Raw genomic sequence first — 16652 nt, forward strand, 5'->3', positions numbered from 1 at the left:
TGTGTGTAGATGTAGAACATATAATACTAATGTGTTCAAATAATGAACAACTAAAAATCGATAGTGTTCAGCATTTGGCACTGTAAACAAACAGAACTTCAATTGACTTGATGATTTACCTTTGTGTTTAGGTTGTGGAACCTCACAGACACTGGCCCACAACATGGAAAATTGCCCCACTCCTCCTGGCTGTCCATGTCAAGATCAATCTTCTGGGTTCTTTGCATCTGATGTTGTGGATAATGTACGGACAGTTGAGCTGCTTCTCCATTTCCTCTAAGAATGTGATTTTTTACTTTTGGATCTAATGCTATTGGGGTGAGGGCACAGTGGTTTGGGTTTGGGTTTGGGTGTCTCCTGCTGCATACAGGGCCTGGTAGGCACTTGACCTTACCTCCTTTGCCACTCACTCTATTCATCTCTCTTTTGCTCTATTTTTAATTACTTTTAGATGTAGTTGGTCCTCTTTTTTGTCGTACCTTACTTTTTGAGGAGTGTACCTTCATGCAGCACTCTTTATTCTTGCTAGTAGCTGATGATGAAAGAACAGTTGAAATGTTTTGCTTCTACCTGGAGAGTGGGTTCTGTTCCCATCTTTAATACTTTGACTATAATGGGTATGGGGCCAGACAGGTGTGGGAGGGACACTCCTTTGTCACATGCCAAGTCCCGGGGGACACTCGGCTGCACCAACCCACCTTCAGATCCAGTTACTTGTCTCACCTTATTTTACTGTTGTCATTTCTACAAACGTTTATTACATTTTTAGCCATTTCACTTTTACTACTATGTATCTCCTCTTGTCCTGGTTTGAAGGAATTATTTATTCCGTTTGTCTTGCACCTACATTGGATTATTGGGTGGTCAGATGAGGGTTAGGTGCCTCTCATTGCATATGGGCCCTGGGGTGGGGGGGCTTGTCTGCTCTCTGACCTGCAGACCAGCTCAACCCATACTTTCATCTATTTTTAAATTATTTCTTGTTTGTGGCATCAGTATTGCTATGTGTCTCAGTATTATCATTTCTATATGCTACCACAGTTAAATAAGAGTTTATTCTATTGTATTACAATGGGCGTCCATGATCTCTTTCCCCATCTCAGAGGCTCCTCTCTATATAATCAGTGGGATATAATATATTTAATGTAAAGTAATAGGCTTGCTTCATCAACAGTAGAATGGCAGTCAGCATTTTCAAGCTAAGTGAGGAGTAAATAAGAAATTAATACACAGATTTGATTATGAGCATGGTTCCAAAGGAATCATTACCTCATTTTACAAGTTGATCCTCGGTGCTCTCTATCAGTATGTACTGTTGTTTTATCAGTATGTACTGTTGTTTTATGATGTCATTAATTTGAGTCCTGCGTGGTATGGACACAGTGTGTTTCAAATTATGTTAAGTTACTAATTGAAGTGGCAATATGGTGTGCCTACATGTGTTTTTGCATTAATGTGAATGTTTTCCAGTATTTTGTATAGCATTATTAGCATTCACAATTATTGTGCAGCTTTCTGTCATTGGCAAAAGATTCAAGTTGGAACATCAGCCAATTGGAAGATAGCCTTATGGCTGCAACAGATCGGTTACCACCAGACCAGGCATGCCAAAGTTATGCCCATTTACATCACATACTGTGTGCTGCAAAGTCTTCAGAACCTCAGCCAGAGGTGCCGTGGAGTTCAGTAAGTTATTTCTGTCTTTCTATTTTGCTGCTAATAAAAGCCTAGAGAGCAATTATAAAATTTGAATTTTTGGAACACAGTAAGAATTACCTTTATAATTTTGTGCAAAACTGCTCTTTGTGCTCATATTTATTTTAGTTTGTATTGTCCTTATTTGTTCATTTACAAGGTCTGTCTGTAAATTGCGATGAATGGTCTCAGGCGATATGTTTTGCAGTAAATCCCATTAGAGAGACAGCAACAGAAAAAACAGTAAATTATGGTTCTCTGAAAATGAGTTCTCCCTAAATTTTGGGGGGGGGGGGGGGGGGGGGGGGGGGGGGGAACCACTACATTCGGTGTGACAAATAGTCATACTAACAAATGGTGTAGCACATGTGCAGAAGTCAGTAAATATCGTACAGTCCTCCAAATTTTTGGGTGCACAGTTTGATGAAAACTTGAACTGGAAAAGGGATATTACTGAGCTTCTCAAACAATTAAGTTCAGGTACTTTTGATCTTCGTGTAATTGCTAATCTTGCAAACAAATGTATCAGTCTCCCTACATAATTTGCATATTTACACACAATAATGGCTTGTGGAATAATTTTTGGGGTAACTCTTCACTTGGAAAGAAAGTATTGATTGCACAAAAGTAAGCAGTAAGAATAATATGTGGTGTTCATCCATGGACATCATGTAAGTATCTCTTCAAGGAGTTAGGCATTTTAACTGCGCCTCACATTACATATTTTCACTAATGAAATTCATCATAAATAATCCATCACAATTCAAGAAAAACAGTGATGTACATACGTACAATGCTAGAGGGAAAAGTGACCTTTATTACCCATTGTTAATGCTGTCAGTTGCTCAGAGATTAGTTCAATATGAAACTTTAAAAATCTTTAATAATTTGTCCCATAACACAAAATGTCTGACTGGTAATGAAGCAAGTTTTAAATCTAATTTAAAATCGTTTCTCAAAGACAGCTTCGTCTATTCCATTGATGAATTTCTGCTCAAAAACTGGTATCCAGTAAAAAAAGAAAAGAAAAGAAAGAAAAATCTTGCTTGTAAGTGTAGTTGCATGACTAGGAAAAAAATGATAATGTGTTCATCAATGTTAACACTAATTATGAATATGTATCCTGTGAACTGACTCATTCCACGAATCGTTCAAATGGTCTATGGAGCATGTGACTAACTAACTGACTACTAAGAGAAACAAGGGTTACGAACAAAATATCTGTACTGACCTTCAGAGTAATCACCATTAGCTACAACACCCCTTGTGACATTCGTTGTAAGGCTGTGGGAAACTGTCAACAAATGCTATTTTTGGAATTGCTTGAAGCACTGCAGTTGCATGGTATTGGATATCCTCATCATTGCAGTAGATGAAACCTGGTGCTACCAATATGATGCGGAGACCAAGTGAGAATCAGTGGCATGGTGTTCATCTTCCCTGCCTCTGTTGGGTAGAAGTTTGTGATGGCTTAAGCTCTTGCTGCCAAAGAAAGATGATCATCATTATATTAATCTTGCATTTTGTCAGCTGACTATCTTTGGGGGAGGGGGCGGGGGAAGATGATGATCACCGTGCCATAGGCTGTCTCTTGGTCTCCAGATCATATTGGTCTCATCTTCTGCAGTTATGCCAATAGGCAACCGGTGATCATGGTGCTTTGAATTATTCCACAAGAACCATTTGCTGATAGTTTCCAACATCCTTACAGCCAATGTCAGAAGGATGTAGTAGTTAATTGTGATTACATTGAATGTCAGGAAAGGTATTTTGTTTGTAACTCTTCTTTTCTGTATTTTCTGAGGTTATTCACTGAATTTTTTACACACACCTTGTGTATAGATAACCCTGCAGTCACCAAGGTGTTTCTCAACCAGCTTGTTTGGTAAATGAAACAGATATTAAATTTGACCAAAAAATGCAGAAAAATGGCCTATGAATACATTATTAATCAAGGCATTGCCTCACCATAAAACATCCATAGTCAGATAATATCTCCTGGTGAAATTTAATGTGATCTTATGTTCCACATAATGCAAATAACTGGAAGCGACTGCAAGTAAGTGGGATATGGTGCATTGTATTAATGTAGGTAAAACTGTGTGCAAATTGTATTGTGAACTTTGACATAATATAGGACTGGAGCATTTTATTGAGTTGACAATATTTTATTTATGGCAGTACAGGAATCTGAATTGTTGTTGTTGTGATCTTCAGTCCAAAGACTGTTTAGATGATGTAGCTCTCCATACTGCTGTGTCCTGCGCGAACCTCTTCATCTCCGAATAATTACTGCAACCTACAGCCTTCTAAATCTGCGTACTGTATTCATCTCTTGGTCCCCCTCTAAGATTCTTAGCTCCCACACATCCCTCCAGTACTAAATTAGTAATCCCTTGATGTCTCAGAATGTGTCCTATCAATCAATCAATCAATCAATCCCTTCTTTTGGTCAAGTTGTCACAAATTTCTTGCTTCCATAGTTTTATTCAATATTTCCTCATTAGTTACATTATCGACCCATCTAATCTTCAGCATTCTTCTGTAGCACCACATTTGAAAAGCTGCAATCCTCTTTTTTTTCTAAACTATATATCGTCCATGTTTCATTTCCATACATGGCTACTCTCCAGACGAAAACCTACAGAAAAAAATTGCAAACACTTAAATCTGTATTTGATGTTGACAAGTTTCTCTTATTCAGAAATGCTTTTCTTACCATTGCCAGTCTACATTTTATATTTGCTGTGTCATCCGAACAAGACACAGCCAGGGCAAAAGCACCACAGGCGCAAAGTTGCGAGCTGGTGCCAGTGCCAGAGACTCACCACTTGCAGAAGTTCCATCAGTGCCACAGGCAGCACTGGTGATGAAGATATCGACTTCGCCTCGGCCAGTTGTTGGCCAATTACAATCCGCCAATGACCAGGTGACAATGGACAGAAGCCTACTTGGAAAATAGAAGAGCAGCTTTCACCCCCATGGTTATAGATCATCATCCAGGGCTGACTTGACAGTCAATGTTGTTTAGTGAACTCATGCAATTGAACAGACAGTTGTTGTAATTACATTTCCTATGTATTGTGAAGTTTACCTACAGTCAGTTGCACTTAGCCGTTGAGGGGCTTTTTTTGTATGCTACATGCAGTGTTGCAGACTTGATCATGCCACAAGTCACAAAGATGAGTAAACCTTTTTAACTCATTTAACAATGAAAACAATCAATTATTGACAAAATTATTTAATTGTATAGATAAAAATCTACGGCAGCAGAACACACACATAAAAGACGGTGGCAATTGGCAAGCTTTCGGATCCAGTGGCTCCCCCTTCAGGCAGAAGGGTTGAAGGGGAAGGAAGAGGGGTGAAGGAAAAGGACTGGAGAGGTCTAGGAAAAGGGGGAGATTTCAGGAAAGCCACCCAGAACTGCGGGTCAGTGGAGGCTTACCATAGGGGATGAGAAGGAAAGACTGATTGTTGGGGACTGCATCGGGAGAGATTTGATTTTCGTTTTCAAATCTCATCGTTATCAGGAGAAAGAAAACTGGCATTCTACGGATCGGAGTGTGGAATGTCAGATCCCTTAATCGGGCAGGTAGGTTAGAAAATTTAAAAAGGGAAATGGATAGGTTAAAGTTAGATATAGTGGGAATTAGTGAAGTTCGGTGGCAAGAGGAACAAGACTTCTGGTCAACAAGTGAATACAGAGTTATAAATACAAAATCAAATAGGGGTAATGCAGGAGTAGGTTTAATAATAAATAGGAAAATATGAATGTGGGTAAGCTACTACTAACAGCATAGTGAACGTATTGTAGTGGCCAAGATAGACACGAAGCCCATGCCTACTACAGCAGTACAAGTTTATATGTCAACTAGCTCTGCAGATGACAAAGAAATGTATGATGAGATAAAAGAAATTGTTCAGGTAGTGAAGGGAGACGAAAATTTAATAGTCATGGGTGACTGGAAGTCGACAGTAGGAAAAGGGAGAGAAGGAAACATAGTAGGTGAATATCGATTGGGGCTAAGAAATGAAAGAGGAAGCCGTCTGTTAGAATTTTGCACAGAGCATAACTTAATCATAGCTAACACTTGGTTCAAGAATCATGAAAGAAGGTTGTATACATGGAAGAACCCTGGAGATACTAGAAGGTTTCAGATAGATTATATAATGCTAAGACAGAGATTTAGGAACCAGATTTTAAATTGTAAGACATTTCCAGGGGCAGATGTGGACTCTGACCACAATGTATTGGTTATGAACTGTAGATTAAAACTGAATAAACTGCAAAGTGGTGGGAATTTAAGGAGATGGGACCTGGAAAAACTGAAAGAACCAGAGGTTGGACAGAGTTTCAGGGAGAGCATAAGGGAACAATCGACAGGAATGGGGGAAAGAAATACAGTAAAAGAAGAATGGGTAGCTTTGAGGGATGAAGTAGTGAAGGCGGCAGAGGATCAAGTAGGTAAAAAGACGAGGGCTAGTAGAAATCCTTGGGTAACAGAAGGGATTCTGAATTTAATTGATGAAAGGAGAAAATACAAAAATGCAGCAAGTGAAGCAGGCAAAAAGGAATACAAACGTCTCAAAAATGATATCGACAGGAAGTGCGAAATGGGTAAGGAGGCATGGCTAGAGGACAAATGTAAGGATGTAGAGGCTTATCTCACTAGGGGTAAGATAGATACTGCCTACAGGAAAATTAAAGAGACCTTTGGAGAAAAGAGAGCCACTTGTACGAATGTCAAGAGCTCAGATGGAAACCCAGTTCTAAGCAAAGAGGGGAAAGCAGAAAGGTGGAAGGAGTATATAGAGGGTCTATACAAGGGTGATGTACTTGAGGACAATGTGATGGAAATGGAAGAGGATGTAGATGAAGATGAAATCGGAGATACGATACTGCGTGAAGAGTTTGACAGAGCACTGAAAGACCTGAGTCGAAACAAGGCCCCGGGAGTAGACAACATTCCATTAGAACTACTGATGGCCTTGGGAGAGCCAGTCATGACAAAACTCTTCCATCTGGTGAGCAAGATGTAAGAGACTGGTGAAATACCCTCAGACTTCAAGAAGAATATAATAATTCCAATCCCAAAGAAAGCAGGTGTTGACAGATGTGAAAATTAGCGAACTATCAGTCGCAGCTGCAAAATACTAACACGAATTATTTACAGACAAATGGAAAAACTGGTAGAAGCCGACCTCGGGGAAGAGCAGTTTGGATTCCGTAGAAATGTTGGAACACATGAGGCAATACTGACCTTACGACTTATCTTAGAAGAAAGATTAAGGAAAGGCAAACCTACATTTCTAGCATTTGTAGACTTAGAGAAAGCTTTTGACAATGTTGACTGGAATACTCCCTTTCAAATTCTAAAGGTGGCAGGGGTAAAATACAGGGAGCGAAAGGCTATTTACAATTTGTACAGAAACCAGATGGCAGTTATGAGAGTCGAGGGGGATGAAAGGGAAGCAGTGGTTGGGAAGGGAGTGAGACAGGGTTGTAGCCTCTCCCCGATGTTATTCAATCTGTATATTGAGCATGCAGTAAAGGAAACAAAAGAAAAATTCGGTGTAGGTATTAAAATCCATGGAGAAGAAATAAAAACTTTGAGGTTCACCGATGACATTGTAATTCTGTCAGAGACAGGAAAGGACTTGGAAGAGCTGCTGAATGGAATGGACAGTGTCTTGAAAGGAGGATATAAGATGAACATCAACAAAAGCAAAACGAGGATAATGGAATGTAGTCGAATTGAGTCGGGTGATGCTGAGGGAATTAGATTAGGAAATAAGACACTTAAAGTAGTAAAGGAGTTTTGCTATTTGGGGAGCAAAATAACTGACGATGGTCGAAGTAGAGAGGATATAAAATGTAGACTGGCAATGGCAAGAAAGCGTTTCTGAAGAAGAGAAATTTGTTAACATTGAGTATAGATTTAAGTGTTAGGAAGTCGTTTCTGAAAGTATTTGTATGGAGTGTAGCCATGTATGGAAGTGAAACATGGACAATAAATAGTTTGGACAAGAAGAGAATAGAAGCTTTCGAAATGTGGTACTACAGAAGAATGTTGAAGATTAGGTGGGTAGATCACGTAACTAATGAGGAGGTATTGAATAGGACTGGGGAGAAGAGAAATTTGTGGCACAACTTGACTAGAAGAAGTGATCGGCTGGTAGGACATGTCCTGAGGCATCAAGGGATCACAAATTTAGCATTGGAGGGCAGCGTGGAGGGTAAAAACCGTAGAGGGAGACCAAGAGATGAATACACTAAGCAGATTCAGAAGGATATAGGTTGCAGTAGGTACTGGGAGATGAAGGAGCTTGCACAGGATAGATTAGCATGGAGAGCTGCATCAAACCAGTCTCAGGACTGAAGACCACAACAAAAACAAAAACAACAACAACAACAACAATCTCATCTGATTCAGTCCCCAATAATCAGTCTTTGATCTGGGTGGCTGTGACATGGCACATTGTTATCCATAAAAATTCAAACATTGGTTAGTAACATGAAGTCCATGAATGGCTGCAAATAGTCTCCAAGAAGTTCAGTTGGACTAGAGGACCCTGTCTATTCCTTGTGGACACAGCCCACACCATTATGGAGCCACCACCAGCATGCATAGTGCCTTGTTGACAGCATGGCTTCATGGCGTCTGCACCACACTCGAACCCTACAGTCAACTCTTACCAACTGAAATTGGGATTCACCTGTCAAGGCCATGGTTTTCCAGTCACCTGGGACCAAACAGATATGGCCATGGGTCCAGGAGAGGTGCTGCAGGCAAGGTTGTGCTGTTGGCAAAGGCACCCGCATCTTTCGTCTGCTGCCATAGCCCATTAATGCCATATTTTGTTGCAGTATCTTAACAGATACATTTGATGTACATCTCATATTGATTTCTGTGATTATTTCATCCAGTATATGTGTCTGTTGGCAATGATAAATCTGCACAAACGCTGTTGCTGTCTGTCGTTAAGTGAAGGCTGTGTCAGCTGCTGCATTGTCTGTGGTGAGAGGGAACACTTGAATTTTGGCATTCTTGGCATAATCTTGACACTGTGGAACTCAGATTATTGAATTCCCTAATGAGTACAGAAATGTAATGTCTCATGTGCTAGCTCCAACTACCATTCCGCATTCAAAATCTATTAATTCCTTCTTGCGGCCAAAGTCACATTGGAAACTTCTTCACATGAATCATCTGAGCACAGATGTCAGCTCTGCCAATGCACTGTCCATTTGTACCTTGTGTACATGACTCTGTCGCCACCTGTGTATGTGCATATTCCATGATTTCTGTCACCTCTGTGTATTACACTATAATCTCTCTTCCTTACTTCCTTCATTTTTTCGGGATAACCAGTAAAAATTAACAGCAAATATACAGTTACTTACAGTGCTGATGTGTTGGGTATCACACGATTAAAAAGCTTCGCCACTATATTTTCATCATTCGTTTGTTTATTGGAAATAACAATTTTAATTAATTAATTCCCATTGAATAAATGTGAAGAAGCTTCTTTAATGTGTGAAAATCCAGAGAGGGAGTTGGATATTGGGGTGAAAGGGGAGGGGGGAGGGAGAGGGGGGGGGCATAAATTTACATGGATTACACTCTGTACGTTGGTTTGAACACTATGGAGCTTCATAAGTTTAACCAAAATGAGGTAATGTTCCATTGTGATTCTCCATGTGAAAGACAAAAGTGTGTAGACAATGAGTGTTTTTCTGCCAGACCCACTCCTCAGTAGTACAAAGGAAAGAAAGAAAGAAATGCATTACATATTGCAAAACTAATTATTTGTATCACAAGTGAAGAGAAGTAGCAAACTGTAAGGGTTGTATGGAGAAAACGAAAATGGCAACAGCATGTATTATTTTGAAATAGTTAACTGTGAGTTTTCACTGGAAAGATGGTCAGCATCAACAGAGAGCTAGTGGATAGATTAAATACAGTATATTCTCAATCAGTCATGGTAATATGAGGGAAGAGATACACAAATAATTGAAAACCGCAAAAAATAAAGATATTTTCAAACATATATTTGGGACAATTTCTACTGGACATGTAGTACGGCAGTCTCGATGACCGAACACCTCTTCAGAATACCCATAATAAATTTTGGGACTTTGATACATCGAGACAGATGCTGTAGAAAAGGAGCATCAAAAGAAACCATTAGAAATATTTTTCTTTATGCTGTGTGTTCTGCATCAAGGAAACTGTGTGAATCGTTAGGTGGGCATCTCTCATCCTCGGGTCTGAGTGACCTACCCTTCTTTCTTAACCTTCCTCAACCTCCAGGAGCTATTAGCTCTGAAAGCTAGGCAATGTGTCAATCCTTCTTTTGTGTGTGTATTGGTACTACTTTACATTTCGTCTCGTGAAGGTAAGTAGATCCCAGAAATTGTGTCTCTTAATTTATTAGTGTCATTGATTCAGTTTTCCTTTGGTACAACTAATCTTTCAGTAGTATTTGTGCACGCTCTGGTGTGGCTTGGTGCAGTCTTCTTCGGCTACTGGTCTGGCATAGCGGCTGCTGCACCCCTTATTGGTCAGCAATTCCGTGCTGCTGGTCCCTGAATGCAAAATAGAAAACAGTATTGTCAGTTTACGTTTAGCACATATATATAGTATTTGAATGAGTGTTATTTGGTGTCATTGCACAGTTTCTCACCCTCCCCCACCGCCCCTCCCCCTTTTTTTCGCAGTATTAAAGATAAAATATTGTCAAAATAAGATATTTCTGCAAAACATCTGCAGATCATCAAATTTTGGTTAAGTGTAGTATGATGTATTTTGTTGTTGCAGTGCTTTTTGGAGCTGTTAGAACGATTACAAAAAAGGGTGGAAGTCAGCCTGGTGCGGCAGGCCCCCCGTGCTGCCCGAAGCCCCTCTTGGTTACTAATGGAACCTGAGCTGCAGCGTAGGATTCAGGAAGCTGCTTGTCTCGTATTGATGCCAAGTGATGAGACACACAGGTCACGTCATGTCAGCCTTTCTGCGAGGGTAAGTTTGTGTTTGACGCTGGTAGAGTACTACTTCTTCTCATATGCACATATTTTGACATCTTTGACATTCAGATACCAGGACAACATTGTTTTGGGTTTTGAGTTAAAGATATTAAATAATCCTCATGTCCAGCAGGTGGTGTGTTTAGTCCTTATGGCCAAAGAAGTTATCTCTGCATCTGCAAATTGCATTTGTGATCTGTATTCAGAAGCTTATTAATATCATTGTTGATGTTGCTGCTCTCTTTTAAAATGGGGTAGGAAAACTTTTATTCTGCAGGATTGTTGGAACAACTATGTTTTGTCCTAGGGAAAACTCACCATAATTAACCTTGTGTATACAACAGATATTTTAATATGTATGTTACAGCACAGCTCTACAAGCAGTTCAGGATCACGCAGTCTGGACTTAAGACAGGTTAAATTGGCTATGACCCAGCAAGCTAGGCGAACTGCATCAGGTGGAAGAGTCTCAGCCTTGCGTGCAGATAGCAGTAATACATCACGCAAGCAGCAGCAGCAGCAGCAACAACAACAACAACAACACCAACAGCAGCAGCAGCAGCAGCTGCAGCAGATGCCTGGGCAGCAGTCACATCAGCAGCGACAGCATCCATCGGGTTCTGTTGCACATAAAAATGGAGAAGTTAAAACGCAAGAGGTAAAACTACTATGTATAGCATACTCATCAGAAAGTCGTTATTGCACGTAAAGAAAAGAAAATATTAAAACAGAAACACTAACTTTTGTTTTCAAATATGTATTTTTAGAGTAATGAGATAGGACAGTAGAGACATTAATTTGAATGATGTGATAACATGGGTGTGCTTAATGCTGAACAGATAAGATAGAGAATGTGTTGTGTCTGTAGTTTGTACAAGATGTGAGTGCATTTTTTTTTTTTTTTTTTTTTTTTTTTTTTTTTTTTTTTTTTTTTTTTTTTTTTTTTTTTTTTTTTTGCTGAAGATGGCTTTGGCTGAAACCTATAATGCTTAATAGTCTTCTTAGTGTGCCTGTCTGGAACTCAACAGGCCATATTTATGGTGAGTAACAATCTGTCCTTTTTATGATATGGTAGAATGTGTTAAAGATTGTGTTGAGAGAAGAAAGTGAACATAGATGTGAAAGCTCATCAAAAAACAAAGTGCTGTATGTTGTAGAACTGTATCCTTAATATGTCAAAGAACTGAGAAATGGGACCCTCTGTATACATTTCTACTTCACATCATGCCGGACAGTCTGTAAATAAAAAGGGACATTGTGAAACTCATAGTACTTGTCATGTAATGAAGAACAAGGAAGACAAGTGAAGTCTCCTCTTCTCTCTTCTTCTACTTATTTTCTGGTGCTGTAGCCTGTGAGGGGCCCGCACCCTGTTGACTATCTTTCTCTTCCAATCATCTCTAGACTTTGTCAGCAGTCTCCAGTTCTGCACCCATCACCTTCTCAGATCTGTCTGTACATCTTCCAGCCATTGCACTCGTAGTCTCCCCACTGAGCAGCTACCCTCTGGCTTTGCAAATAGTTTACCTTTTTTGTCACTAGCTGTTCTTCCATTCCGTGCACATGTCCCAACCACTATAACCTTTGTGCCTTGATAAAAATCCATCAACCACAGTAGATATTGAGTTCATGCAGTTCTGGAATGGTTGTTGTTGTTGTTGTTGTTGTTGTTGTTGTTGTCGTTGTCATTGTTATTATCCATATTTCGGACCCTTACATAACATACATAATAATCATTTTGTAAACTGTCATCTTCAGCTGTCTTGACTTATTGGAGGATTGCAACATGTTAAGGAAGCTGTAATAGCACCTGTTACCTGCAGCAATTCTTACCTTTTTCTCTGTTGGTCCCATATTATCTTTCATAAGCATTCCACACACTGATTTACTCTTTCAAACACTGCAAACAGCCCAATGCCTCTCCACCTTTATTTTGTTTCTGGTGTTGATCATATATTTCATTTTTAGGGTATTGTGCCTCAGTCACAAAACCATTATAGGATCAATTTTTTTGTCTGTCCGTCCATCTCTCTCTGTCTGACTGTTAAGAATCGTTTTTCTCAGGAACGGAGAGATGTCATCATCATCATCATCATCATTTAAGACTAATTATGCCTTTCAGCGTTCAGTCTGGAGCATAGCCCACTTATAAAATTCCTCCATGATCCCCTATTCAGTGCTAACATTGGTGCCTCTTCTGATGTTAAACCTATTACTTCAAAATCATACTTAACCAAATCCAGGTACCTTCTCCTTGGTCTGCCCCGACTCCTCCTACCCTCTACTTCTGAACCCATGAGTCTCTTGGGTGACCTTGCTTCTCCCATGTGTGTAACCATCTAAGCCTGTTCGCCCTGACTGCTACATCTATAGAGTTCATTCCCAGTTTTTCTTTGATTTCCTCATTGTGGACACCCTCCTGCCATTGTTCCCATCTACTAGTACCTGCAATCATCCTAGCTACTTTCATATCCATAACCTCAACCTTGTTGATAAGGTAACCTGAATCCACCCAGCTTTCGCTCCCATACAATAAAGTTGGTCGAAAGATTGAACGGTGCACAGATAACTTAGTCTTGGTACTGACTTCCTTCTTGCAGAAGAGAGTAGATTGTAGCTGAGCGCTCACTGCATTAGCTTTGCTATACCTCGCTTTCAGTTCTTTCACTATGTTGACATCGTGTGAGAATATGCACCCTAAGTACTTGAAACCGTCCACCTGCTCTAACTTTGTTCCTCCTATTTGGCACTCAATCCGTTTATATCTCTTTCCCACTGACATTACTTTCGTTTTGTAGATGCTAATCTTCATACCATAGTCCTTACATTTCTGATCTAGCTCTGAAATATTACTTTGCAAACTTTCAATCGAATCTGCCATCACAACTAAGTCATCCGTATATGCAAGACTGCTTATTTTGTGTTCACATATCTTAATCTCACCCAGCCAGTCTATTGTTTTCAACATATGATCCATAAATAATATGAACAACAGTGGAGACAGGTTGCAGCCTTGTCTTACCCCTGAAACTACTCTGAACCATGAACTCAATTTACCGTCAACTCTAACTGCTGCCTGACTACCCATGTAAAGACCTTTAATTGCTTGCAAAAGTTTGCCTCCTATTCCATAATCTCGTAGAACAGACAATAACGTCCGCCTAGGAACCCGGTCATATGTATTTTCTAGATCTATAAAGCATAGATACAATTCCCTGTTCCACTCATAACACTTCTCCATTATTTGCCGTAAGCTAAAGATCTGGTCCTGACAACCTCTAAGGGGCCTAAACCCACACTGATTTTCATCCAATTGGTCCTCAACTAATACTCGCACTTTCCTTTCAACAATACCTGAGAAGATTTTACCGACAACGCTGACTAAACAGGTACCTCTGTAGTTGTTACAATCTTTCCTGTTTCCATGTTTAAAGATTGGTGTGATTACTGCTTTTGTCCAGTCTGATGGAACCCGTCCCGACTCCCAGGCCATTTCAATTATCCTGTGTAGCCATTTAAGACCTGACATTCCACTGTATTTGATGAGTTCTGACTTAATTTCATCCACCCCAGCTGCTTTATTGCACTGCAATCTATTGACCATTTTCTCCACTTCCTCAAATGTGATCCTATTTCCATCATCATTCCTATCCCATTCTACCTCGAAATCTGAAACATTACTGATCGTATTTTCATCTACATTGAGCAACTCTTCAAAATATTCCCTCCATCTGCCCAAGGCATCCACAGGATTCACCAGCAGTTTTCCTGACGGAGAGATGTATCAAGTTGAAAATTATATCACATACCATAGTAATTACAAGAGAAAGTGTCCCGACTCTCCAAGTTCACTGATACCATCAAGAGATTTCAGCTGCACCACATGTGACCTATGGAAATGTGTGTTACCACAGTAAATGCGGTACATGAATTGATTCATTCATGAAATTTATGTAATGAAATCGAACGTACTTGGATATAGTTAACTTACCTCAGTGGACATCAGTTGTCCACTGGTTTAGACAGTTTTGAGCATTCTTGAAAGTTTTTGAAGAGTTCAGCTCCTTCTGAATTTGTTTAATGCCTGTGGAAAACCGGCATTTCCATATAATGAAGAATCAGCTTAGGAATGATGTCCATCACATGATCTTTGCAGCATCTAACATTCGATATTTAAATGCTGACATGATCCAAGCTATTTAAACATTCGTAAAAAATGTTGCTCCCTAAGCTGTCCTCACAGAGTTTTACCATGGCAATATTTTGCACCTGGTTAAGAACATTGAAGACGCCTTTCAGTGGATACTGAACAGTGTCATTCCTGTAGAAGAGCTGTTATCTCTAATAGACATCAGTAAAGAGTGTTGCATGTCAGAATAATTCCCATTTAGGCAGCACAAACACTTTAGGAATTTTGTGAGTCTTCTTACGTGATGAACCATGCAACCTGCCAGATGATAAACACTTTTTTTTTCTGAAGATCTTTCAAGACACTCTGCTATATGTTGTGGATGTGGTTGAGCCTCTGTGAAGCTACACTATGGGATCAGAAGAATCCAGACACCTGGCTGAAAATGACTTTCAAGTTCGTGGCGCCCTCCATCGGTAAAGCTGAAATTCAGTAAGGTGTTGGCCCACGCTTAGCCTTGATGACAGCTTCCACTCTCGCAGGCATGTGTTCAATAAGGTGCTGGAAGTTTCTTGGGGAATGCCAGTCCATTCCTCACAGAGTGCTGCACTGTGGAGAGGTATCGATGTCAGTCGGTGAGGCCTGGCACGAAGTCGGCATTCCAAAACATCCCAAAGGTGTTCTCTTGAATTCAGGTCAGGACTCTGTGCAGACCCCTCCATTACAGGGATGTTGTCATGTAACCACTCTGCCACAGGCCGTGCATTATGAACGGGTGCTTCATTATGTTGAAAGGTGCAGTCGCCATCCCCAAATTACTCTTCACCAGTGGGAAGCAAGAAGGTGCTTAAAACATCAATGTAGACCTGTGCCGTAATAGTGCCATGAAAACACGACCACACCTTAACACCACCACCTCTGAATTTTAATGCTGGCACTACACACGCTGGCAGATGATGTTCACCGGGCATTCACCATACGCACACACTGCAATTGGATCACCACATTGTGTACTGTGATTAGTCACTCCACACAACATTTTTCCACTGTTCAATTGTCCAATGTTTACACTCCTTACATCAAGCGAGGCGTCATTTGGCATTTACCTGCATGATGTGTGGCTTTGAGCAGCCGCTCGACCATGAAATCCAAGTTTTCTCATCTCCTGCCTAATTGTTATAGTACTTGCGGTGGATCCTGATGCAGTTTGCAATTCCTGTTTGGTGGTTTGGATAGATGTCTGCCTATTACACACTGTTGTTGTCTTCAGTCCTGAGACTGGTTTGATGCAGCTCTCCATGCTACTCTATCCTGTGCAAGCTTCATCATCTCCCAGTACTTACTGCAACCTACATCCTTCTGAATCTGCTTAGTGTATTCATCTCTTGGTCTCCCTCTATGATTTTTACCCTCCACGCTGCCCTCCAATTCTAAATTTGTGATCCCTTGATGCCTCAGAACATGTCCTATAAACCGATCCCTTCTTCTTGTCAAGTTGTGCCACAAACTCCTCTTCTCCCCAATTCTATTCAATACCTCGTCATTAGTTACATGATCTACCCTGTCCCCTCATGTTTCCCCTTCACTATCGCATCAGAAATAGTGGACCTAGGGATGTTTAAGAGTGTGTAAACCTCAGCTACAGACGTATGACACAAGTGACACCCAATCACCTGACTACGTTCGAAGTCCGAGATTTTCGCGGATCACCCCATTCTGCTCTCTCACAATGTCTAATGACTACTGAGGTCGCTGATATGGAGTACCTGTCAGTAGGTGGCAGCACAATGCACCTAATAT

General features: G+C 40.3%; 1 protein-coding gene across 1 annotated transcript in view; it reads left to right on the forward strand.

Moving 5' to 3' along the window:
* Window positions 1-16652, forward strand: part of LOC126481757 (uncharacterized) — a 189995-nt gene that overhangs the window by 144928 nt on the left and 28415 nt on the right. Inside the window, exons 9-11 of the mRNA XM_050105711.1 lie at window positions 1512-1686; window positions 10521-10718; window positions 11091-11381. Coding sequence (XP_049961668.1) covers window positions 1512-1686; window positions 10521-10718; window positions 11091-11381 — 664 coding nt within the window. The remainder of the gene's footprint in view (window positions 1-1511; window positions 1687-10520; window positions 10719-11090; window positions 11382-16652) is intronic.

The sequence above is a fragment of the Schistocerca serialis genome, chromosome 5, assembly GCF_023864345.2.
Source record: "Schistocerca serialis cubense isolate TAMUIC-IGC-003099 chromosome 5, iqSchSeri2.2, whole genome shotgun sequence".
NCBI classification, from domain to species: domain Eukaryota; kingdom Metazoa; phylum Arthropoda; class Insecta; order Orthoptera; family Acrididae; genus Schistocerca; species Schistocerca serialis.